The sequence below is a fragment of the Chrysemys picta genome, chromosome 11, assembly GCF_011386835.1.
Source record: "Chrysemys picta bellii isolate R12L10 chromosome 11, ASM1138683v2, whole genome shotgun sequence".
Taxonomy (NCBI): domain Eukaryota; kingdom Metazoa; phylum Chordata; order Testudines; family Emydidae; genus Chrysemys; species Chrysemys picta.
Genome location: NC_088801.1, coordinates 45078338 through 45105173, shown reverse-complemented (window position 1 = coordinate 45105173; position 26836 = coordinate 45078338). Strand labels below are relative to the sequence as shown.

Genomic DNA, 26836 nt, shown 5'->3' with positions numbered 1-26836 from the left:
AGAACTTTTTAGATATTGTATTCAACAAAAGTTTCTAAATTTTACAAACAGAGGCAGGATAAGGCAATATGATCCAGTGGATAGGGTATGAGACTAAAACCCAGTTTCAGTTCCCTGCGCCACTTCATACTTTGTATGATCTCTGTGCCTCAATTCCCCCATCTACTTTACAGAGTTGTTGTGAGGATGAATACATTAAATGATTAAGAGGCACAGATATTATGCTAATGGGAGCCATATAGGTATGTAAGATAGCTTTAATTTTATCTTATTCGGAGTCTAGGTAGACATATTTGTCTACATTAATTTTGGTGAAGCTAATGACTCTTTCATTTAAACACCATTCAACTACAGAGCTGTGTGCCACAAAAGGATTCCCCTTCAGTTAATTTAAGTCAGTTGTGACTGCTTTGCACCACTGAAATGGGACAGAGTAATGAGCTTCAGAAAAATTCGGCCCATGGTGTTTAAATTCCTTAAAGTGAATAAAATCTCCACCTTTCCTTCTCTCCTTTTGTGCCTGTCCAGACCTTCACTTCCATGCTCTCACTGTCACCTACATCCTTCCAAGCCACCTTTGGTTCCTGGTAGCTCTTACTTTGCCTCTTCCTGGTTCCCGGCACACGTCTGTCCATGCCTCCCCTTGTGTACCTGAAAACTGTGCAAAGCCTCATCCATGAACCTCTTCTAGTCTTTCTCATGCTCTCCTCTTTTTTCTTCTTATGCCTGCTTCAGTCTCCTGCACCCCCTTCTACACCCTCCTCTGTGCCCCACCCAGTTCCCTGCCCTTTTTCTCCTCTATGTACCATGTCCATGCATGATTTACTTACTTCACCTTTATCCCACCACCACCACCTCCTCAGTCTGCTTTTTGCTTCCCTTCCTGTGCTCCTTCCTCCCACAGAGCCACCCTCCAAGGAGATCCAAGAGCACATCACTACATACTACCCGTCCCTGTCCCTTCTTATCCCTTTCCCCTCCTCATCTCCTACTAATCCCACATCCCGGTCTCCCTCCCCACTTCACAATACACACATACATTTTCTGGCTCAGTCTAGCTGTAGTGCCTGGAGGCAGCAACAAGTCCATTTATAATATGTTTTTATGTTAAATCTTTTATTTTCAAGTTGCACTATGTACAAAGAAAATCAGCTGTTTGTAATTCTATTGTGATCAGAAGAGCTATTGTGAACAAGCTATTCTGCAATAGCTTGCTATTACAAAATAAAAATGATTTTATTCCAGAATAATTCCTCCACTTTGGAAGTGCAATAATTATTCCTGAATAATCAGTTACTTTGAGTCTGGAATAAAGTATCCATATGGCAAGCTATTAGGGCTATTCTGGAATAGATATGTGCATAATGTATGAGCAATAGCTATTCTGATGATTCCAGGGGTAGACAAGCCCTAAACATCAATTCTCCCCCGGAAGGTCAGCCACCTCAAAAGACTTATATGTGATTTATAATGAACCAATAAAATAAAACTAAACTTTAAAAAAACATGGCAGGGAAATTTTTAAAATACCTTCAAATATCTTTTCTGATTCCCCTCCACTCTGCTCCTGGGCCTGGGAAGCAGCATAGGAATTGTCAGCAGAATTGGTTTCTTTTGGGGGATGTTAGAGAGGCAGCTGCTTTTCTTACCATACCATGTATGACTATATCAGTGATTCCTAAACTGGGATTTGTGAAACGTTACAGGGGGAGTTCTCAGGAAAAAATTCCCTAATGGCGGACAGAGCTGTCCCTAGGGACCCTGGGCAGCACGGGGCCTGGAGCCCCTGGACTTCCAAGAGCTAAGCAGATCAAAGCAAGTATATCTATCACACTGAGATTTAAACTTCAAGACTCCTTATAAGAAATGGAAAGGGAGGTGGATATTTTTTGCTGTTTTTAAAATTAAATAGCCAGCTAGTATTGTTTTTAAAATTATGAAGAACAAGTTTAAGCTTTGTTGTAATGTGTGTTGTTTGCCTGGACTGCTCAAGACCTGAATGCTTGTGTAGGAGGAACTCTTTGAGTTGGCTTCTTAAATACCTTCATGCTGTTTTACATCAGATACTCCTTGATGAAACATAGGAGCCATGTCTTGTATCACTTTGAATAAGTCTGTTATAAGCTATGAAAGTGAGATCTTGGAAGAGTGTTGCTGTTTTCATAATGTAATAAAAATACTGTAATGATAATTAATAAAGTGTGTAATAAGATTGTCATAAAAACAAATTTGATATTGCCAAGATCACTGCTTTTATAATTTATACTCAGGTAAAGGAGAAAATCCCTGGAAATATTCATTTTTAGGAGGGGGTTCGCAAGACTTGACATTTTAGTGAAAGGGGTTCACAGGTTGTTAAAGTTTGGGAACCACTGGACTATATAGTCACCACTTTTGCATTTTGTGACCTGACTAACGCTAGCACAGACTGAATCACCAGCATGCTTTGCTGTGGCTTAGCAGTAGCTGTTCCATAGTTAAGGTTGAAGTTAGTGTTTCATGAAAAGCCTGACTTTCAATAACCCTTCATCCAAAGTTCAAAGTAAATCCCGGGCCACGGCTACCCAGGGGCAGATTTACCTAGGACGTGTCTTCCTTTGATTCTTAAAATACTCCTACTTACTACTTTTAAGGAGGCGGATCATTATAATGACCCCAAAAATGGGTCAGCTTTTAAACTCCCCCGCCCTGATGCTGAGCCAGTGACGCCCAGGTGGCGTCAAACCTAATCAGCCTTGGAGAGCAGCGGGCTCCTGAGCCCCAGGCCGGGAACAGCGCACATCTCGGCGTGGGCTGCTGCCCGGGGCGGCGATAGACCTCGCGTGGTGGGAGCACTGCAGGGCGCCTAGAGCCACAAGTGCGCCCCCGGACCTCCTCGCTTGGGCCTGCCCAACAGCACCTCGGGAAACCGCTCGCGCGCAACACCTCCTCCGCCCAGGTCGCACTGGACGCTGGGAGCTGTCGTTTCGGCCGTTTGAGGCATCGTGGCCGCCATGTTGCTGACGTAGCACCCGCCTGCTTTGGGGGTCGGTGAGGGTTGGGTTATTTTCTGCATTTCTTTTTCGCTATTATTAACTCGGTTAAACACCAAATAAATACCGTTAAAATTATTAACATCAACGAGGTGTTACTCCACTTCCGGCAGGAAACCCCCCGCACCCGCGTCTCACCGGAAGTAAAGGTACTTCCGGTAAGATGGCGGCGTCTGGGAGACTGAGGTAAGTTCCGACCGCGGGGGGACCTCACTGTCTTCCCTTCTACTTCTACTTCCCGCGGAGGCTGCTATTCCCTGCCGGGGCCTCTCTGTCCCTTTGCGTGTGGAGCACGGTGGGGGCGGGGGATGGCGCGGGCTCTGACGAGGGGCTGCCTTGGTACGAGCGGTCGGGGCGGACGCTAGCCGCCCATCTCCCCAGTATCCGCACAGACTCGGCGCCCGTTGAGCCCCCCTCCCCCGTTTCCTGAAAGGGCGCTGCTATGGCAGTGGCCCGCCCACGTTAGTGCACCGGCTGCTAGGTCGGTCCTTAGCGAGTCTGTCTTTAGGTCCACGCTGCAGCACCCGCCTCTGCGGAATTGGCTCCTCGCCGTTTCACCGCTGCTCACGGCCCGGGAGTGTCAGAGGTGGGAACTGGAGCCTCTCGGTTACTAAAAAGCCTGCTGTACACTTCGAAATCGCAGCGACCGAGCTACCGCGCCCAGGGCTGTGAACGGTGTCGTGCCCTAAGCACCGTAGTTACCGCGACCTCACCCACGGTATAGGCACGGCTACGTGGAGGGAAGGATTTTTTTTCCATCAAACTGACTCCCACCTATCAGAGAGGTGCATTAATGACCTCGAAGGAAAAACCCTTCAGTCCCTATGTAGCTATGCTGCTGTGGTGCTAGTAGTGTAGACATAGCCTAAAAAAGCTAGTAAAACTGCAGGAACAATAGAGGCTCTGGAGCTTGCTGGTTGTTTTCAGGCTTCACAAATCACTGTGTCAATCTTCACTTCCCTAGTTTAAGCTGCTTCAGCAACATAAGCAGTGATGGGATAAGAGTTCTCTCATGGATTGGTAGCTGGTTAAAAGATAGGAAACAAAAGGTAGAAATAAATTGTCAGTTTTAAGAATGGAGAGAGGTAAATAGTAGTGTCCCCTAGGGCTCTGTTCTAGGCCCAGTCATATTTAATCATAAATGATCTGGAAAAAGGGGTAGACAGTGAGGTGGCAAAATTTGGAGATGAATCAAAATTACTCAAGATAGTTAAGTCCCAGGCAGACGGCGGAGAGCTGCAAAAGGATCTCTCAACACTGGGTGACTGGGCAACAAAATGGCCGATGAAATTCAGTGTTGATAAATGCAAAGTAATGCACATTGGAAAACATCCCAACTATACATATAAAATGATGAGGTCTAAATTAGCTATTATCACTCATGAAAGAGATCTTGGAGTCATTGTGGATAGTTCTCTGAAAACATCCACTCAATGCGCAGCGGCAGTCAAAAAAGCGAGCAGAATGTTGGGAATCATTAAGAGAGAGAACAGGAGTACTTGTGGCACCTTAGAGACTAACAAATTTATTTGAGCATAAGCTTTCGTGGGCTACAGCCCACTTCTTCGGATGCATATAGAGTGGAACGTATATTGAGGAGATATATATACACACATACAGAGAGCATGAACAGGTGGGAGTTGTCTTACCAACTCTGAGAGGCCAATTAAGTAAGAGAAAAAAAATTTTTTTTGAAGTGATAATCAAGCTAGTCCAGTACAGACAGTCATTCTCAGTCCTTATGGCTGAGCCATTACAAACATTGAATCTATCTCCCCTTGTAAGTATTCTCACGCTTCTTATCAAACTGTCTGTACTGGGCTAGCTTGATTATCACTTCAAAAAAAATTTTTTCTCTTACTTAATTGGCCTCTCAGAGTTGGTAAGACAACTCCCACCTGTTCATGCTCTCTGTATGTGTGTATATATATCTCCTCAATATACGTTCCACTCTATGCATCCGAAGAAGTGGGCAGTAGCCCACGAAAGCTTATGCTCAAATAAATTTGTTAGTCCCTAAGGTGCCACAAGTACTCCTGTTCTTTTTGCAGATACAGACTAACACAGCTGCTACTCTGAAACCTGTCATTAAGAGAGAGAGAGATAATAAGACAGAAAATATAATATTGCTGCTATATGAATCCATGGTACACCCACATCTTGAATACTGTGTGAATACTGTGAATACATGGTCACCCCATCTAAAAAAAGATATATTGGAATCAGTAACAAAAATTATTAGGGGGCATGGAACAGCTTCTGTATGAGGAGAGATTAAGACTGTGACTAATGGGGTCTATGATAGAGGTCTATAAAATCATGACTGTGTGGAGAAAGTAAATAAGGAAGTTTTATTTACTCATAACACTAGAGCTAATTAATAGGCTGCAGGTTTAAAACAAACAAAAGGAAGTATTTTTTCACACAACGCACAGTCAACCTCCCAGCTAGCTAACAAGTCCCTATGCTGTGAAAAGGGATAGTAACACTTTTTACAGTAGATTTACTGAGCCCTGGCAAGCCTGGGGATAGATTAAGCCCTGGATGGGGAGGTGGATGGACAGGCAGCAGGGGCCATCGGCGATGAGGGATGGAGGAGGTAGCGGGGAGCCTGAAGCCTAAGGGATGGAACCCAGAAAGGAGCTTGAAGCCTGAAGCCCGAGATGGGGCCTTGTGGCCAGGAGACAGGGCCAGAGCCTGAAGCCCTGTGGCTGGAGCCTGCCATCTCACCAGCCCAGGGCTGAAGCCTGAGCCCCACAACCCCCAGGAAGGTGGGGAACTCACTGGCTGCCTGCTCCTCCATGGTTGTGCCCCAGGTGTCTCCAGAGGGGGACGGGGCCCAACCCCTGCCTGCAGACCCAGCCACCAACACCAAGGTGGCACATCCAGAAGGAACAGGGAGGGGCATCTGCTTGGCCCCCAATCACTGCCCAGCAGGCTGAGGCCGTAAGAGAAGCCCCTGGTGGCTGCATTTGGCCACGGTGGCCACATCTGAGAAATGTTGATCTAGATCATTCCTAACAGGTGTTTGTCTAACCTGCTCTTAAAAATCTCCAATAATGGAGATTCCACAACCACTGTAGGCAATTTATTCCAGTGCTTAACCATCCTGACAGTTAAGTTTTTTCTAATGTCCAACCTAAACCTCCCTTGCTGCAATTTAAGCCCATTGCTTCTTGTCCTATACTCAGCGGTTAAGAACAACAATTTTTCTCCCTCCTCCATGTAACAACTTTTTATGTACTTGAAAACTGTTATGTCCCTTCTCAGCCTTCTCTTTTCCAGACTAAACAAACCCAGTTTTTTCAGTCTTCCCCCATAAATCATGTTTTCTAGACCTTTAATCATTTTTGTTGCTCTTCTCTGGACTTTCTCCAATTTGTCCACATCTTTCCTGAAATGTGGTGCCCAGAACTGGACACAATACTCCAGTTGAGCCCTAATCAGCACGGAGTAGAGCGGAAGAATTGTGTCTCATGTCTTGCTTACAACACTCTTGCTAATGATTCCAGAATGATGATCGCATTTTTTGCAACAGTGTTACACTGTTAACTCATAGTTAGCTTGTTGTCCACTATGACCCCCTAGATCCCTTTCCGCAGTATTTTTTCCTAGGCAGTCATTCCCCATTTTGTATGTGCGCAACTGATTGTTCCTTTCTATGTGGAGTACTTTGCATTTGTCCCTATTGAATGCAACCACCAGGGACTTTTATTGAGGCCACAGCCTCCTGGGCTGGGGGGGAAAGAGGAAGAGTAGCAGCCCCTCACCCTCCCTGTTGCTCCTGGATTCCCTGCCTTGCTATTGGTTGCTGGGGCCGCCAGCAGGGGTTGGGTCCTGCTCCCCTCTGGAGTCACCTGGGGCACAATGCTGGAGGAGCAGGCATCCTGTGAGTTCCCCACCTTCCTGGGGGTTGTGGGGCTCAGGCTTCAGCCCTGGGTTGGTGGGCTGACAGGCTCTGGCCGCAGGTCTTCGGGCGCCAGATACTTGTATGTTTAATACCACTTTTCACAACGGACTTACTAGCTAGCAATAAATAAATTACAATTTGGATGTGTATATATGCATATTTCTTTGTTTTTCCTAAAGCTAATTAAGTATTTTAGGAAAAAGTGGGAGAGTGGCCACCAGCAAGAGACCTTTATTTTGTTTAGGATGCACTTCCTTTTCCAGAGTACTCAAAAAAACAAAACAAAAAACCACCTAATTTCAAAGACAAGTGTATTTGGTAAACTCCTTTTTTCCCCACAATCGTTGCTCTCTCCCATAACTGCCAAGTTTCAGAACTTGACTATCTGCATTTGCAATACAGCTATTTGTGCTTACATTTCTAAAATCAGGGAATCTAGAATAATGTCTGACAAAATTCTTTTAAATAAGATAAAAATTACTCCGAACATAAAAATATACTTAACCTGACTGAATTCAGTATATTCCGTGTTTGGTAAGTTATGGATGGTACTCCTTTTCCTTTCTTTCTTTCTTTTTTTTGTTTGTTTGTTTTTGTTCATGGATTTTTTTTCCCCAGTTACTAGTCCTATAAACTTTATATAGAAGGGAAAGATCTTTAAATCAGGAAATTAGAAAAGACTAAAGGCAATAAGAGAGAGTGATTTTCTTCTGGCTCTAACATCCAGTTTTCACCCCAGATTTGCCAAATGTTATCTTGCAATTGAAATGCTGTTAAAATACTGAGATGAAAAGCAACTGGAACAGTCTTCGGCCTTCTGCTGCTTTTCAGCATTGCCAATGTGGCTTTTATGTTAAGAGGTTAAACCTTCCTTCCCCTGATGAGAGTTTGAGGGATTGTCTTACTGAAAAGTATAATCAATAGGATGACAAGATTGCAGCCGGAAGCAGGCTTTGGCAAACAAAGCTCTCTTAACTTTGTCTTTGCGATGAACGATATCCAGTTCACAGAATGGAAATTAATACTGCCTTTGTTTGGAAGTGGATTTGATATCTTTATGATCATCTTGATTATTCTAAAATTTTATTTTATATTAGAATCTTGTCTTACACGGATACACACCCGATTTCAGTCTCAGACCGTCAGAAAATACTGAATTTCAGACAGACTTGCTTTTATGTTCTGATAGAATAACATTTTTTATTTAAGAAAATGTTGGTAGGTATTATCCTTGTTTTTTCTGTTTTTAGCAGATTAAAACATAAATATAATATAATGTAACTTTAGTTATGTGAAGCAATAAGAAATATTCAAGTTAATGTCTTGGTGAGATGATTCCTAAAATGGATTCTTTTAAAGTTTTGTAAAGATCACAACTCATTTCTCCAGTGATTGTTTTACCTTTAAAAATAAATCTAAATATTGTTTCATCAGTTATAGAATGTGTTGCTTATCTTTTATAGGTGAAACATTTTTTTCATAAGAGACCCCACATTTGAGTTGAGTTACATTATCATAATTTCTGCAAGTTCAGAACTTTAAGTGAGCTACAGGAAAAAATGAAGAGTAGAGTGGCACAGATAAATGTAAGTATTGTGAAGTTTAATTTTTTGAGAGAAGTACAACATTGTTTGGGGATTTTTGAGTGAGTTTAGTATGTAGGGGCCTATTTCCACTTCATATATGAATACAGATTCCCTTAACTTCAACAGGAGTTATAGCATATATTGGGGAGAGAATACATGTATCATAATTAAGAACAAGAAGTATTATTACTTAAACCAGCAAACTGCAGCTGGTTGATGGGACATCTGTTGCTAAGAATATCTGCACAAGTGCTCCTGGCAGCAATGTGAAAAGGGAATGAAGTGTGAAGAGAAGTTGGTAAAAGATGGAAACAGTTCAGTAGAAAGCATGAGTGAGTTGAGGAATAATGGAGGGTTATGAGAATGGTGGGGAGGAGAAATTGATTGCATCTTTCTCTGGATTATGATATTAGTTATTCATTTTACTATCATGCAATCAAGATTGCAAGTATGGTATTTGGATTCCTACAATTCTGAGAGACTTATTTCTTACGGTGAAGGGTCCTGCGCTTTCAGATTCTGAATGTTGTATGTTTCGGAAGGGACAGTTGCAGTACTGTTAGGAATGTAGCAGCAAGCAAAACTTCTGTTTGAAAACAGACTTTCTTCTGGCTATTGGCTTCATGGTGCTATCTCTATGAAGTTAAATATTTTTTATGTAATTTCATTCACACACAAGGTATATAAAAACTTCCCTTCAGATAACAAAGTAGAGAAATGTTACCAATACAGTTGAGATCCAGCTAATATACTCTAAAAGCTAAATATTTGCAGAAATAATAGATTTTTTTATTACTTTCCAGATCTTGGAGTGTTTCTTGCATGAGATGTTAATAATTAAGTAATTAGTGGATGGAATTTTTAGAAATTAATTTATAGTATAGAAGTGCTCACTTTAGAGTTTTGTCTTCTGGTCACTACATAGTCATGACTACAATGAAATGCATGTTATGCTTAGAGATTATATCAAGGAGTATTTTTTCTCATTTATTAATGAAAGGTGCTTGATCATTAGCTTGAAGTCTGCAGGAGACAAAAATCCTGCATTTATCTTCAGAACAAGCACAGCACAAGCATCAATAATGCAAACATCTTTATGCAGCTCTGTTAATGTGTTTGAACATTGGTCTGGAAGGACAGGGTTTTAGGGCTAGGAGCAGGTATTATATATGGGGCGTTGGGGAAAGCTGAATAGTCTCTTCCATGCTCTTTCCGCTTGAGATGCAAAAGTCAGACACACTCACAGTAGATCATGCAGCTGTTCAAAATATGATCATGGATATTTTGCTGAGCTTGGCTCCCCAAAGGGCTCAGCTCCATCGATTAGATTAGAAAGGGAAAAAGCACTCACAGTAAACTAGATGTTCATGATATGATCGTCCCTCTGTTTTCTTACCTGATTTGATTAGCAGTAAAATAGTTACCATTTTTAATGTTTAAACATTTTTGGAGTTAACACCTATTGAGATGCTTGTGGCAGTTCATGTATCTCAGAGCTGTTGTTTCAGATTCCCTGCAAACTCATGCACTGATCATATTAAGGACTTGTCTATACTGGGATTTTTTTTCAGTGCAAACCCCATTGTAGATGTGCTGCACAAGTGCAACTGGCCCATTTTGCACCATTGCAGATTTTTCCATAGAATGAAGTGGGGGGCATCTCTCAACCCTAAGGGCTAGAAATGTGCCTTTTTAAAATAAGTTGAGATTCTGGAACACATGATGGCAGCTTAAAAAACCAAAGTATTGGCTCACTGAGCCAGCATGAGTCAGCCCAGTTGGACCCTGGATGGGAGGATATTTCAGTCTTAATTTGTGCAGATATTACTATTTCTCCTAGAAGCCTCAATCAGAATCAGGATCTAGTTGTATTCTGTACAGCATCTAGCACAAATAGACCCTGCTCCAAGTAATAAAAAATATAATTTCCTTTGTTTGAATATTCAAACATCATTTGGTATTGCTGTCCATCAGGAGGACCCGTTATTAAACTGCCTAGCTTTCTAAACTTATATTTGACTGGCTCCAAGGTGATATAGAAACTAGTATGTCAGCTTGTTAGTGGGCACACTGCCATCCTTATAGATGGAGTTAGGGTCAATATATATTCTATATGAGTATTGGTGACAGAATTTCAGTCCAGGAATGTTGTAAACTGCTCTTGGTATGGTGTTTCTGCATCAAGGTGATGGGTTACTCTACTTCATAGGTTGTTGTTTTTTGTTTTTTTTTTGCCAGATGGGATCAGTTTGTGGTTCTGGTGAATCAGGAATAATATTTTTCAGAGGGAGGAGTTAAATGTTACAATGAAAGGGCAGAACTCAACAGAGATGGTTGCTAAGCATAGTCAAATTAATTGTGAAAGGGCTTGGTGAGCTGTAGGAACCTATTTATAACTTCTTTTGTAGATTTATTGTAAGTGTACTTCTGATAATTCTGAATCACTGTGCACGGCTCTGGTTCATTTTGTGAACAGAAGTATTAACTTTACAGTTAAATCTTTGTTACATGACAGATTTGTAAAATGATTGCAATTTTAACCTTTGAAAAGTACATTTATAGAATAGTTTAAATGATAAATGTATAATTTAGAAAATGTAGAACAAAGGGTACAATGTAACTTGGACAGATATGATAAATGAGGCAACTGCATAGAAATTTAGGAGAGATAGGAGGACATTATGGAAAAAGTGTATTATAAAGAGGAATTTGGAGGAGAAAGAAAGGGAGAGCTTTGTTAAACAATGGGTATAGTAGGAGACTGTTCAAAGTATAGGGGGTGGCATGACAGCAGGTGTAAAATTTTAGAGTGGGAGAAGGACATAAAATAATCCTTCATATAAGAAGATAGATATGCTTAGTAAATATACTATTATATAAAATGTACTGTGGTCTAAAATAATTTAATACTTTGTTTTAAAGCATGGCTCCAGTTATGAAAGAAAAGAGAGCCACAGCTCTCGCCGGAGGAGTTCCTCTCCAGAAGACAGGTAAACAAGTATTTGTTTTAATTGCCTTTAATAGTAGTTAAAATTGTGTATAATCTTCATCCGGAGTGAATCAGATAAGTACAGTCAAACCTCGGAATAACGCGCCCCGCGATAACGCAAATTCGGATATAATGCAATCATAAGTTGGTTCCCCTTTAAGGCTGTAATACTGTTTGCGTTTTGCCAGAATACTTTTTTTATGACATTTATAAATAAACCACATTCTTCCGGTCTTATAGGATAAAGTGACTCCTGGCCATTGCAGGCCTATTGCACTTAGTTCTCGGATTGTACATGTGTCTGGTGTTTGCCTATGAACTTGTTATTGATTTCCTATATTTTTAATAATATTTTACCATTATGGATATGCCAGTTCGCAAACGCAAGTCATTTTCTGCCCAAGAGAAATTGTACGCCCTGGATCAACTAAAGAAGGGCAAACAACAAACTCAGCTTGCTAGAGATCTAGGAATTAGCAAGTCCACTCTGCGAGGGTGGAAAAAAGAAGAAAAGCTCCGTAGCCTACCCTGCATTCTTGAAGCGGAAACTGGTTTACAGTGTAAAAAGGTCAAGTTTGCCATTGACGAAAGCCTAGATTCAGCCTTGTACCAATGGTTTGGCCAGGCTCGCTCAGAAGGAGTTCCCATGTCTGGCCCTATTCTGAAAGCTCAAGCAGAAAAATTTGATCGCCTTATCAATGGAAATGAATCCAAATTTAAGGTGAGTAATGGCTGGCTGGACAGATTCAAGAAAAGGCACACTATAAGCCAAGTTCTTCTGTCTGGGGAAATCCGCGCAGCTGATAAAGAGGCTGCCGATTCCTACCCAATTGAGCTTAAAAAGTTGCTGGAGGAAGGTTGCTACACAGCCGGTCAAGTTTACAACTGCGACGAGACTGGTTTATGCTTTAAAATGTTACCCGATCGCACCCTCCAACCAGGACTGATAATCACAAACAAGAAGGCTTTAAGCTGAGGAAGGACCGAGTCACTCTCTTGTTTTGCGTCAACAAGTCTGGCAGCCACAAAGTCAGACCTCTGATGATCGGAAAAGCGAGGTCTCCCAGATGTTTTCATCACGTTAATATGAAGACCCTTCCCTTTGAATACACCAACAGCAAGAATGCATGGATGAATAGCTCCATATTTAAAGACTGGTTCCATAAAACTTTCGTGCCAGCCGTTCGGGCTCATTTGCGAAAACTCAAGCAGGAGGAAAAAGCTCTCCTCCTGCTGGATAATTGCCCTGCCCACCCCCCAGCGGAAAGTCTTGCCAGTCGTGACAGCAAGAGTAAAGTCTCTTATCTCCTGAAAAACACTACATCAGAAATCCAGCCACCGGACCAAGGCATCATGTCGGTATTTAAGCAAAACTATAGTCGCAAAATGATCAAGCGGATGGTAGCAGATAACTCCTCCGTCGACACATCACTGTCGTCACTCAACTTGAAAGAAGTCTGTCACCTCGGCTGGAAAGCCTGGGATGCTATCTCTGCACGTTGCATTGAACGATGCTGGATAAAGGATCTTGGTCCAGCTTTTCCGTCATCTTCACACGATGATGGTAACAACAACGAGCCTGAATTTACAAGATTCATTGAAGATGACGTACGTTTAGCCGAAGAAGCACTCAGAGAATATGAGCACAGTCATCATGATATCATCAACTGGTTTTCAGCAGCTGACATCTGCCCCATATATGAACACATCTCAGATGAAAGCAACAGAGGGTCCTGTGGCACCTTTGAGACTAACAGAAGTATTGGGAGCATAAGCTTTCGTGGGTAAAAACCTCACTTCTTCAGATGCAAGAAGTGAGGTTCTTACCCACGAAAGCTTATGCTCCCAATACTTCTGTTAGTCTCAAAGGTGCCACAGGACCCTCTGTTGCTTTTTACAGATTCAGACTAACACGGCTACCCCTCTGATCTGAAATTGTCGCAAATGTCAGCGGAAAGAATGAAGCTGTACCATCAGAGCCTGAAACTAGTGGCACTAATGATGACGACAATGATGGCACCTCAACTCCCCCACGAAAAGTGTCCGAGGCAGTAAAGCACCTAGAAGCCAGTTGGAGGTGGCTGGAAACTCAAGACGTGGACAGCGTCAAAATCCTCCAACTCAGAACATTCTTGACTTTGCTAGAAGCCAACAGTCCGCCGCAAATAAGCAGACCACACTAGATAGCTCTTTTTTTTTTTTTTTTAAGAAGTGATGAAATTTAAAATTATGGAGTCATGCAACCAGATTGACTTTGCACTCTGCGCAATGATTACTATAGTCAATCTCACGTGTTTCTTTTATGTACATGTAATTAAATTACTACTTTTGTGTTTAAAACACGCTGGGATAACCGTTGTTTTTTTTATTTTTTTTTTTTTTTTACAAGACTTAAACTGACCGGCTTGAAATGGTAACTTTTCGTAATCCCGCTATAAAGCGACTCCGCATTTATTGTGATCGAATTTTTTGGACCCCAATTATCACGGTATAACGGGGTTTCACTGTACAACAAAACACATTTTTGTTCCATATTTTTCACTTATGCTAATAAGTGAACATGAAAAATATAGTTATAGACGTAATACAAAGTCACTAATTGTGGATGAAAATGGGAGAGCAGTAATTGAATGTGTTCTTAATTAAAGATTTTAAAACTCTTCAATGTTCATTTTGAATACTGAACAGCTTTAAAATGGAAATTGGATTCTAGTTTCTTGCCTGGCTCCAGTGCTGTTAACCACAATTATCACTTTATAGCAAGGTTACGGATGTCGGCTGGAGACGCAAAAATGCCATTTCTTATGCTGTCTACCATACATAAGGCATGAACTGAATTCTTTCAGGGTAACTTTCTTTTAATTTCCATTTCACTTACAGAGGGGGGATATGATTGCTCTCTTTAAATATATCAGAGGGATAAATACCAGGGAAGGAGAGGAATTATTTCAGCTCAGTACTAATGTGAACACAAGAACAAATGGATATAAACTGGCCGTGGGGAAGTTTAGGCTTGAAATTAGACGAAGGTTTCTAACCATCAGAGGGGTGAAATTTTGGAACAGCCCTCCGAGGGAAACAGTGGGGGCAAAAGACCTCTCTGGCTTTAAGATTAAGCTTGATAGGTTTATGGAGGGGATGGTTTGATGGGATACAGTAATTTTAGTCAATAGGTCAATAACGTGCCTTCGCTGGTAATTAGCAACAATGGTCAATGATGGGATATTAAAAGTTACTATAGAGAACTTTTTCCAGAGGGTCTGGCTAGAGAATCTTGCCCGCATGCTCGGGGTTCAGCTGATCGCCATATTTGGGGTCGGGAAGGAATTTTCCTCCACGGTAGGTTGGCAGAGGCCCTGGAGGTTTTTCGCCTTCCTCCGCAGCATGGGGCCGGGGTTGCTTGCTGGAGGATTCTCAGCGATTTGAAGTCTTTAAATCATGATTTGGGGACTTCAACAGCTGAGTCAAGGGAGAGAATTCTTCCAGGAGTGGGTGGGTCAGCTTCTGTGGCCCGCATCATGCGGGAGGTCAGACTAGATGATCATAATGGTCCCTTCTGACCTTAGAGTCTATGAGTCTATGAAACATTCTGTGGTACTAAAACATAAAGTATGTTTTCTTTTATGCCAGTACATATGGTATACTTAGCTCTGCACAAGTAAACAAAGGTGACAAATATAGTGACTGGATACATTCAGTGGGCTGTCTTGTGACTTACATAGTGCTGAGTACACTCAATATTTAACTTCAAACTCTGAGTGCTGAGTTTTCTTTTATAATGCTTCTTTTAAAGGTCACACCCCTATCAGATTAATTTGTGTTTATCACTAGGACTATATGATTTATTAAAGTGTGCATCTTTCCGTCCTGAATTATATATTAATAGTGAGGCTCAGTTCATTGGTACAAAAGTGGGGCCTACTGGTTTTTAAAACATTGGTATGTGTGCATCAACCCATGACTGAAAAACAAACCCAAGAGAGTACAATTCCTATAAACCAGAAGTTTAATAAAGTGATACTAAAAAGGTTTTTGTTTGGGGATGGGAGTAGGTATGCAGAGCGTGAGAGGTCTTGGTCCCCTAGAGACAGAAGCTACTCTGATCACAGCAAGTATGATCAAGAATATTCAGGAAAGGGGCGTGATGACAAAACTGTGGAAGCCAGGTGAGTATTAAGTATTTAGAAATTGAAAAATAGTGTTCATTCTGCTTAATATAGTTTTCAACAATTAGTATTTTGGTTAAAAGTAAAACCATTACACTTGCCTTGGTCTGAATTCTTGACAATATGTTCAGCCTTCATCTCCATAAGATGGGAATTCTTTAACGTTTACTTTCCAACTTTCGTCTGATAGGGGGTGGGGGAGAGAGACTCCCCAAGAGAAGGGGCGAGAGAAGGAATCTGATAGAAGGAAACAAAAAAAATTCCCTTCACCTGATAGAAAAAGTCCAGAAAGATCAGTACCCCAGAGCTCACTGGCTCATGATGAACCCCCTTCAAAGAAGAGAAAAGAAGAGCTGGATCCAATTCTCACCCGCACAGGTGGCGCATACATTCCTCCAGCAAAGCTCAGGATGATGCAGGAACAAATTACTGATAAAAATAGGTAAGTCAAATTTAACAAATTTCACAATTAACAAGATTTACTGGCATAGTAGAGCACTGTAAAACAAAAGTGTAAAATATTTTTGATTGGCTGATCAAACATGAAAGTTGTTCAGAACCCATGAAATGCAGAAACAGCGATGCCATGTGCTGTAATTTTTGGGGTTGTGACCTACCTTTGAAATGTAAATAGTAAAAAGTAATATATAAATATGCATCATAAATGTGTATGTTGATATTTTATCCTGTAAAATAGCTTTGGAATATCTTCTTTAATTAAAATATATCAAAATATTTTGAGAAAGGTGACAGTTATGAGTACAGTGGACATACACAGCAAAAAGGGGTAGGAATACATTTATTTTCCAATTTCGTTTTTAAAAAAGGGGGAGGGGGTTCCTTTCATTTTATAAGTGCTTACACTACTACTGAAATTTCTTTTTTTTAGTCACTAAGAATGAGGAATTAATTCATATCTACACTCACTAAATGTTATAATCATATGTATTCATAAATAAGAAACACGATTACATAGAAAGGGGTATGAGTCTGTATAATTTGTGACATTTTTCTGTGTTACAAATTAGTTATGGCAGGAACTGTAAATATGCCAAAATCAAATGCCTTTTTTGCAAACAATTGTTTTTCACAATTCCCTAGGAAGTCGTTCAAAAATCTATTATTGAATATTGCAGATAAGTCTTAACTATATTGTGGTAATTTTTTTTGAAGTATAATATTTTAGTATAATACTGTTTAACATTCCTGTATGTTGTTCTTTTATTCTGGTTCATTTCCTGTACTTGCTATTAGCAGAGAGATTTGTGGGATAAAGTTTTCTTTTCTTTTCTTCTCCATAGAAAACCATACTTCAGCATTAACTTTACAGTTTTTATTGGGTTTGGAGAGAGAGAGAGAGAGAGTTTTTGTAAATCAGATTGGTTTAGTAGTAGTGAGTTACAGTCAGTATACCATAATCATAAAACCAAAACTGAAAAAGGCAGCAAAATATATTGTAAGCATTGCACCTTGGGGCTCCTATTGACTACAAATTAATTTCACATTTTTGGTATATTAAAGTGTATTTATGGTGTCCCTAGATATACCTGTATTACATTATTAATATTTTCATAATAGCTTAGCATATCAAAGGATGAGTTGGGAAGCCCTGAAGAAGTCAATCAACGGTCTTGTCAATAAGGTGAATGTTTCTAATATAGAAAATATCATCCATGAACTTCTTCAAGAAAATATTGTCAGAGGAAGGTAAGTGTCAAATGATTGTTTCATAATAAATAATTGTTTAGTTTTTCTATTTATAATATGTAAAGAATACTGACACTAAGACAAACTAAGACTAGTCAGTTTTTTAAATAGCTCTGAAACTCTTCTATGCTATAAAAAGAACCTGCATGGAAAATAAGAATGGTTTTGTTTGCAGAGAAAAAACATTTGCTGCTGGTAGGTTGGAGAGACCAGAGTAAGAGGTTACCCACTTTTTGCCTAAGTGGTTTTCATTTTAGGAATACTTTTTTTTTTTAATCCCTAATTACAGGCTGTAAATCCATGTGTATCAGTGGAGAAAAGCACTTTTTAAAAAAAAATCCGTATCTAGTAGTGTGCTTGTGATCACTACTGTCTAGTGTGTATGTGCTGTGCCATAATTATCCTTGCCTTTGTAACCTGTGGAATGGACTACTGCAGTGTGTTCCCAGGCCATATGGAAACTATAGCTGATATATAATGCATAGCTTGTGGTGCTGTTGTTAGCATAGTATACCAGTTTTTCAAAGACCAGATTTGTTCCTAGTTTTCAGGTATAGTTCAATATGTTGATCTATGAAGCTATTTATAGTTTGGATTTTAGTTATGAGAATATTCCTGCCCCTAAGGTCATCTGGGTTGTTTTTGCTAACACTCTCCAAATTTAAATGAAGGAGGGCCCTTGATCTGCCAACATCAGATTCTGCTGACTTTCCAGGGACCTTGCAACAGCCATCTCTTCTTTCTGTCTTTTGCCTGCTAATGGTTATATATTTATATTTGTACAGAGGTTTTAAATAAGTTTTAACACTTATTTTATTCAACAGGCTATTTGTATTTTGTACAGCATCAAAAGTTCTTTCATGGTTAAATGGTTTTAAAAACTGAAATTGAGTTAAAATCTTTAAAGCAATTCTGAAAGGTCAGTTTATAGGTAATATCTTAGCTGACCCTTTATACCTCACTTAATATAGTATCTGCTTTTTTTGGTTTAAATACACCTCTACCCCGATATAACGTGACCCGATATAACACAAATTCGAATATAATGTAGTAAAACAGATCAAAGCAAGTTCGATATAACTCGGTTTCACCTATAACGCGGTAAGATTTTTTTGGCTTCCGAGGACAGCGTTATATCGGGGTAGAGGTGTAGTTGAACATAATATAAAAAGGGAAAACCACACTGAATAGTTGGGAGCAGGTATAGTTACAGCATCAAAAGAAGTAAGTACATACATTGTAGGAGGATACTCTAACATAAGGATGATGGAATTCTTGCTCAGTGAGTTTTTAGAGGCGTCTAATAAAAATTGGTGAGGATTAAAAGGGGATTTTGTCCAAGACTAAAAATGTTGCTGCAGACACAAACCTGGTGGTAGTGCAGTTGAGAAGAAATATTCAGCATTGTTACTTTCCCAACTTCAATTAATTCTACTAAGCAGAACAAGAAAATCTAAATTAATACTATGATACTTGTGATTACACACACTGTAGCAGTAACATCATCTGAGGCAGGAAGGGCGGGCTTCTCGGGATCTGAGTTTTACACTGTTAAATAATAGTTGTCCTACTGTTATTAGAGAAGTTTAGGGAACAGGATGGGAGAACCTATTGAGTAGAAATGATTTCATCGCAAGCATTAGAATAGATCTTCAAATTCATTTCTCATCCCTGATCACTAGGCATTTCCCATGCATCTGGAAGACCACAGCCTAAAAGTAGCAGACCTAATGGAAAAGAATTCCTTGAGTTTCCCAAGCAGCATAGGCTCCACATACTCTATCTTCACTGCTTCCACTCAGAAGTTGAAGGTTGTTTCATATTGTCAGGACAGCAGGCATGACCTTCCCAGTAAAACAAGATTGAGTAAAAGTAGTGCATGTCATATGAAAACAAAAGATCTAGCATGTATGATATCTGCACCATACAAAAGTTAATTCAGATAAGGTGCTGATTTTGGGTTGTTTACAGTGCAGGAAGCAAAAATCACATCCTATCAATAGTATTTCTATGACCCCAATCATCTGAGTGTCTCATAATCTTTAATGCATTTATCTTTACGATACCCCTGTAAGGTAGGGAAGTACTGTTATTCCCACGGGCACAGAAAGGCTAAGTGACTTGGACACGGTTAAATAGGAAGTCTGTGGCAGAGCAGGGATTTGAACCCACGTCTTCCAAATTCTAGGGTAGTGCTGTAATTGCTGAACCATCTTTCCTCTCTGTTCTACTTGTCCATTTCTCTCTGACATATAGACAAGGCAGAATATCTCTGAGCTAACAGCTGCTGTAAAATGGCTCAAGTCCTCTTTTTTCTCTCCTCCCACCCCACTTCAGCTCCCTCCGTTTATTCCTCTGTGTTTTGTCTAGAAAGATAAGTCCTCAAAAACTTTTTGAGAAAGGAGAAAAAGTATGTTAATCTCAGTTTTCTAGTATTAATCTCGTGCATTAGTTATTACAGATTGGTATAAACATTAGATATTAAACTAGTCAGCAGTCTTAAAATTAATAAAGATATATTGATATCAGAACAGCTAATCCAGAAAAATAGATGCCCTCTTTGTTTTTAATGAGAGAAGTAAAAAAGCCTTTTGGTCTTCTACTAAGGTTGGTGAGAAAGAGAAGCAGAAAAACCAAGAGCAACACATTCTGCCTTGAACAAAGGCAATTATTTTATGTCTAGAACGAATAATTTTAAAAATACCTGGAAATACATATTTTGTTGTTGCTCTAGGCAGACTATAACACCTGCTATAATGTAAATGTTACAATTATGGTACTGTTAGGCCAGGGGTGGGAAACCTACGGCCCATGGGCAGGATTTGGCCTGCTATCTAATTTCATCCAGGCCGCAGCAAGCCTCCACGCTGCAGGCCAGAAGCCCTGAGCCTCAGTTTCCCCCCCCCCCACCGCGCCCACCCCTGTGCGGGGCTAGAGCCGTGAGCGCCAGCTCGCTCCACTGCGGGGGGAAGCTAGGGTTCCCAGGCCATTAAAAGTCTGGTCGGCTCCGGACAGCTCCTGGAAACATCTGGCATGTCCCTGCTGCCCGTACGCGCAGGTGCGATCAGGGAAGCTCAGCACACTACCCCTGCTCTGAGCGCCACCTCTTCTGGGGACCGTGGACAATGGGAGCTGCTGGGGTGGTGCTTGTGGGCGCAGGCAGCGCACACTGTGCAGCACCGCCTGGCCACACCTCCACCTAGGGGCCAGATATGCTGGCCACTTCCAGGAGCAGTATGAAGCTAGGGCAGGCAGGGAGCCTGCCTTAGCCCCGTTGCGCCGCGCACCAAGAGTCGCCTGAGGTAAGCACTGCCCAGCCGGAGTCCACACCCTGAGCCACCTGCCCCTCAGGTTGGAACCCCCTCCCACACTCTAATTCCCTCCCAGACCCCGAGCCCCCTCCCACATCCTAACCCCCGTCCTAGCCCTGAGCCTGCTCCTGCACTTCTAACCCTTTGGCCCCAGCCCAGGCCTACCTCCTGCACCCTAAACTACTCATCCCAGCCCCACCCCAGAGCCCGCACCCCCAGCCGGAGTCCTCACCTCCTCCTACACCCCAAACTCCTGTCCCAGCCACAAGTACTCCCGTTCTTTCTCCCAAACCCTGAACCCCTCATTTCTGGCCCCACCCTGAAGCCTAGTGGAAGCCCTGAGCCTCCACACACACACACGCCTGTGGGGCTGGAGCCACAAGCGCCAGCCTACCGCGCTGCAGGGGGAAGCTCCAAGCCTCTGCGCCACCTACCCCATGGGGCTGTGTGCAGTCTGTGACTGATTTTTTTAATGTGGGTCAGTGGCCGCTTTAGAAAAAAGGTTCTCCATCCCTGTGTTAGGGTATATCTACACAGGGATAAAATACTCGCAGCTGGGCTGGGTCAGCTAACTTGGGTTCACAGGGCTGAAAATTTGCTGTATAGATGTTCGGGCTCTGGGACCCTGCGCGGTTGGAGGGTCCCAGAGCTCAGGCTCCAACCTCAGTCTGAATGTCTACAAAGTGATTTTTTTTTTTTTTAGCCCTAAAGCCCAAATCAGCTGATCCGGGCCAGCCGTGCCATGCTGTGGGGATTTTATCCCTGTGTAGATGTACATTTAGAGAAGAGGGATGTATTGGGTATGCTATTTTTTTTTTTAATCTGAAGTGGAGGAGGGATCCAACTGTTGCAAAGAATCTAAAAAGAAGAAATAACTATCTAGGTCCCAGACATCACTTCTAGCAGGAGGTGACAGTAAAGTCTTTGACAGCCTATTGTAGAACAGTTTTTATTGTAGCACTTTCCTCTCTATGAATTTTATATCTGAAAAACTGTATTTCTTTCTTACAGGCAGTGATTATTTTTAAAATATGGGTTACATAACTTATTAAAATAGTTGTCTAGTCTCTGGGAGTTCTTTGTGTGCTTGTGATAAAGGTTTTTTATCTAGTTTTATTAAGTTGCATGCACAAATTTTAGATATAAAAACAGCACCATTTGGCTTTATCTCATTTAATTAAATTGTAACTCCTAAACTGGCACAAACCCCCCCCCACAAGTTTTTAAAGGCGAATGCAAAATTGGAAAGACAATTTTTTTTATTCAGCTGTTAACATACAGTCGTGATAGTTATCTTTGTGTCTATTTAAGATGGTTCCAGAAGAAGCATAAGACTAATCTTTATGCCAAGTGAACTCTTGCACTCATGGAGAGTTCTGTTGAAATGCAAGCAGTCAGAGCTCAATTGAGTGGAGAGCTCCATGTGGGTGCATAGATCAGGTTTCAAGATCTAGGTCTTAGAGGGCAAATCAGTTTTGTGTGTTACGTTTGTAATAATATAGGTAAAGGAATTTTTTACATTATTTTTAGGTTCCACGTCCCACATACTACAGAGAATGAGTAAATATTAATAAGAATTCTTTTGTTTCTGTGTTACTTAGGTTAGCCAGGAGACTAGAATGCACAATCTTCTGCCACTCCATTAATTTTCTGGAACTAGAACTGGGTGGGAACCAGAATTTCAGTTTCATGCAAAATTCTTCAATTTTGAAATTTGTTTTTATTCTGAATAGGAACAAAAACATAATTTTTGAAATTTATGAAAAAAAATCTTGTTTGGGCTCTGCCAAAATGGTTTTTTTTTTTAATTTTAATTTTAAATTTTATATTCTAAAATAAATTTCTAAACAGTCATTTAAAAACTAAATATGTACATGTTCCATTCCAATAGGATCATTTCCGATTTTTTTTTTTGCGACAATATTGTTAAAATCAGCATATTTCCTCACCCATCACATTTTAATTTTGGTGAATTGACATTTTCCAGCAGAAAAAAATTGGATAATTTTCAGCCAGTTCTACCTGGAAGGAGATGTTAAAATGAAAATGTGGTGCATTGAGCCCAGTTTTATATAATAATTTAAATTAGGTAATATCTCCACTATACACAAATTATAATCTGCCATTTATACTTCAATTTAGGTTGAATCAGCTACTCCTGATCTTTGGGGGTTTATGATTAGACCAATTCACAGGATAAAAGTCTCTCCCTAATATCCTGAGACCAGCACGGCTCCAAGAAAACTGCAAATTTAGGATAAAAATTGGCATGCAAAATTCTAGCCTGGAAATAAATGTTTAAGGCCTGATGTTGCATTCTTTGGACACACACAGATTCTATTGTACTCACCATATGTCGTGTGAGACAAATTAACTCTCTTATTACAGTCCAGCATATATGAATCGTGATAGTTTTTTTTATGTAATGTGTTCAGATGAGTAGCATGTACTAATAATATTGTGCTGCATTTGATAAATGCATTTGTTTGATACCATAATTTAGTGAAGTGGCAAGGGATGGAGTGCCTTAATCTTTTAGATTCATGTCAAAACCTTAATTTAGTCATTTAATGATTTGGGTGAAGTTGGAGTTCCTGAAAATGAGGAACTAATAGAATTAGGTAGTGGCAGGCATTTTGCTAGCTTCCTCAAAGCTTTGCCAGTGCACTTAAATCCGGACATGCAACAGTGCCCCAATTAATGTGTTGGGTTTCTTTTGATCTGAGTCTGCCAATTACGCTGAACTGGGCCAAGTTGTTAACAGTAGTAGTCTTTAGTGGGTAGGAAAGTAGTTAATATAACCACTTGATCATCTCCTCCCTGTCTCACTGTTTATGTTCTCAGAAGCAATGTTTCTGTCCTCAGCTGTCAGTTCAAAGAATAATTACGGTGTTTAAAAGTTTGCTGGTCCATGTGGGGAAAATTCATAGCATTACAATTTGAAGACTGTTCTGGTCTTGCTGAACATCCTATTTTCTTTATTAGTCTTAAACTGGGTTGTGGGTTTTGTTTTGTTTTTTGGGTTGATGACATTGCAAGATTTCTATTCCTGAGAAGTTCATTTGCTTTTGATTATACTCATTATTTAAAAAGTCACAATTCTGTGTTTATTGTAATTAACTGCTGTGGAGATGGCTATTCAGTCACAAATAAATATTATTAATTCAGTTGAGGAGTAACAAGATCAGATGAACTCTTAAGCCACAAAGATGCTGATTTCATACACATTTCTTATTTACTGTAATTAAAAAAACCAGTAGCAGCAGAATTATTTTTATAAGGTGTTAATGGTCTTTTGAATATCAACCATTACAAAAAAAAATATTTATGGTAAGATAAAAAGTAATGATTAGATAATTCTCATCTAATTTTTGTGACATTTTCTGCTCTCATATTTTTTCAATTACATTATATACCTACCACAAGCTTTCAGATCATGTTGTTAGCTAGAATTTGTATTTGTTTGGGGTAATTTTTTTGTACTTTCTTTAACTATAGATTCCCTCTCCTCCTCTTCTCCCCCCCCCCCCCGTTTTCCCAAACCAGCTTTAATCTTTCACTTTTTATTAAAAAGGATAAAGTGAGTTTCTTGCCTCTTATTTTAGTTTTTCTAAATTAAGTTGAAAAATTAAAAGCAGAGTTTTTTCTTCTTGTAATGGCTTTTTTCCCAGAATGTTATCAAGAGGGGCTTCCGAAAGGATTTCGCGTTTAATCTTCATTTTCTTTTTTTTCTTTTTTTTTTAAAGACTAATTGGAAGTGTAAATCATTCCTAATCTTTAGTAAAAAGTTAGTTTTTTAGTAGATAGTAGAAATAGCATTGAAATGTCTAGGAAATTTAACTAGGTTTAATCTTCAATTGAGAGGTCTCAATATACAGTAACCATTGTGTTTTGTATATTTACACTTGTCCCTTTCTAAAGTGACCTACCTGCAAGTGAATGGCTTTTGTAACTTAGGGCTAAGTTAAGAGGAAGATAGAGGTGCAGAAAGAGAGAACTAGAAAGATTAATTTTTTTGAAAGACAAACTATACTAGTTCTCAGATCATACAATTAATCACTGATTTAAAAATCTTCTGTAAGTAAATTGTAATCCTGTTGTTAACATTAATATGATTTAGAATCGATACTCCAAACATAATCCATAGTTTTAGTATGAAAATAACCACTGTTTGGAGTTACCTTTTAATTATCTGGAACACAGAATATGCTTCTGTTACAATGTAGATGGTGAATGAAATCATTTCATATTTTCATGATTGGCACTTATACTTTTGTGTGTACTCTTATTTACAGGGGACTGCTGTCTAGATCAATTTTGCAAGCACAAAGTGCCTCTCCAATCTTTACACACGTTTATGCAGCAGTTGTAGCAATTATCAATTCAAAGTTTCCAAATATTGGAGAACTGATTCTCAAGAGGCTAATTCTAAATTTTCGCAAAGGATATCGCAGAAATGATAAGGTAAGTAAGAAAAGCTTATGTAAGAACTTAAACAGTGCCACACTGTAACCAGTGATCCCACTAGTGTCTTATCCTATTACCGAGTGGTCAATAATGTATGTTTCAAAGGAATGTGTCTGACTTCCCAGAACCTGGCATAATGCACTATATTAATTGTAGTAGTAGTGGTAGTATAGCATGGTGGTCTTTTTATTAAACTGACCACATCTTATGCCCTGCAGTTTGAAGATTGAAAATCTTTTTAACTTCAGTTAATGCAACAACAGTGGCTTTTATTTTAAAGTGTATAATCCTTTTAATAATCTTAAAATAAATGCTTCGGTATCCTGCAGCAGTGCTTTAATAGATTCATAGACTGCCAGGCTATAAGGGGGGAGCATTGTGATCATCTAGTGTGACCTCCTGTATCGCACAAGCCATAGGACTTCCCGGTGAATTTTAAATTGGGATTTACATAAATACACAGTTTGTGGGGTCTGTTTTTTAGTTGAGAGCTCTTTCAATATGTGAAGAAACTGAAGAATATTTAACCGTTTTTTTATTCATTTTTCAGCAACTTTGTCTGACAGCTTCAAAGTTTGTTGCACATCTAATCAATCAGAATGTGGTACGTTATTTTGTGTTTGTTATGGTTTCACACGTTATGGTTGTACTACAGGTTACACTTATAGCAATCTTTGAACAGTAAGATGCTTAATTTATTACTTTTTTAATAAAGAAAGGTTTATTTAAAAAAGGAACTAAGACCACAAACAAATACTATTTGCTTAGGGAAAGCAGGGATCTCTTAAGGTCTAGCTCTGCACTTCAGACTACGAGAGCAGATCCTAGTGCTCACAAAGAGCCCCAGTGCCTACAGTGGAGCTTCTATACAGGCATAAGACTCTGTTCATGCAGAGACAGTTGCAGGATCATTGCCTAAAATAGTCAGCACCTAAACAACGTAGGGCTTTATAGATCAATATCAACCTCTTTAATTGCACCTAAAAACAAATTGGTGTCCAGCAGTTGTTTCCTTTTCTCCCCTCTAAATAAGCTTTAGCATTAAATGTAAAGGAGAGGAGCATGAAAGGAAGATGCCGAATTTTATTTCTCTAAATGATGTTTGATATTCGTGTTCCTTCAAAATGTGTTCCATTACCTTCATGATGGCAAAGATTTTCTTGCATTGCTTGACTGAATGAGGACAGCCATATTTGAGTAGTAGAGTGGTGTCCAATACAAATAATGTGCAAATATAAGAATTGAACCCTTATTTGAAATGCTGACTTTAGTTTATGTGGAAGTGGCAATATAACTTCCCACACTGAAACTAGGTGTACCAGTCACAAAAAGCATAGTTCTTGGTCAACTAGTATTTTATAACAATAGTGCAATAAAATGGATTGTAATTTTGGAAGTCAGAGGTTCTTGCTTTTATAAAACCCCTTACTATTTTTCTCCCTGAAGGCTCATGAGGTTTTATGTTTGGAGATGCTCACGTTGCTTCTTGAAAGACCAACAGATGACAGTATTGAAGTAGCAATTGGATTTCTGAAGGAATGTGGACTCAAATTAACTGAAGTTTCTCCTAGAGGTATTAATGGTGAGTATAATTAGTTGGTATAATTACCTTTAAATTTGTAGTCTTTTTATTAGTATCTGATCACTTCAGATTAGAATTAGTTTTTC

General features: G+C 39.8%; 1 protein-coding gene across 4 annotated transcripts in view; it reads left to right on the top strand.

Moving 5' to 3' along the window:
* The first annotated feature begins 2737 nt into the window (after positions 1-2737).
* Positions 2738-26836, top strand: part of CWC22 (CWC22 spliceosome associated protein homolog) — a 51197-nt gene continuing 27098 nt past the window's right edge. Inside the window, exons 1-9 of one of the 4 annotated variants that reach the window (XM_005300492.4) lie at positions 2738-3218; positions 8406-8528; positions 11451-11518; positions 15570-15683; positions 15874-16125; positions 17262-17390; positions 24997-25165; positions 25719-25772; positions 26615-26750. In XM_005300492.4, coding sequence (XP_005300549.2) covers positions 8502-8528; positions 11451-11518; positions 15570-15683; positions 15874-16125; positions 17262-17390; positions 24997-25165; positions 25719-25772; positions 26615-26750 — 949 coding nt within the window. In that variant the 5' untranslated portion in view covers positions 2738-3218; positions 8406-8501. Of the gene's footprint in view, positions 3619-8405; positions 8529-11450; positions 11519-15566; positions 15684-15873; positions 16126-17261; positions 17391-24996; positions 25166-25718; positions 25773-26614; positions 26751-26836 lie in introns of all 4 variants that reach the window. The other 3 variants (XM_042860662.2, XM_042860663.2, XM_065561921.1) reach the window with 3 other exon arrangements.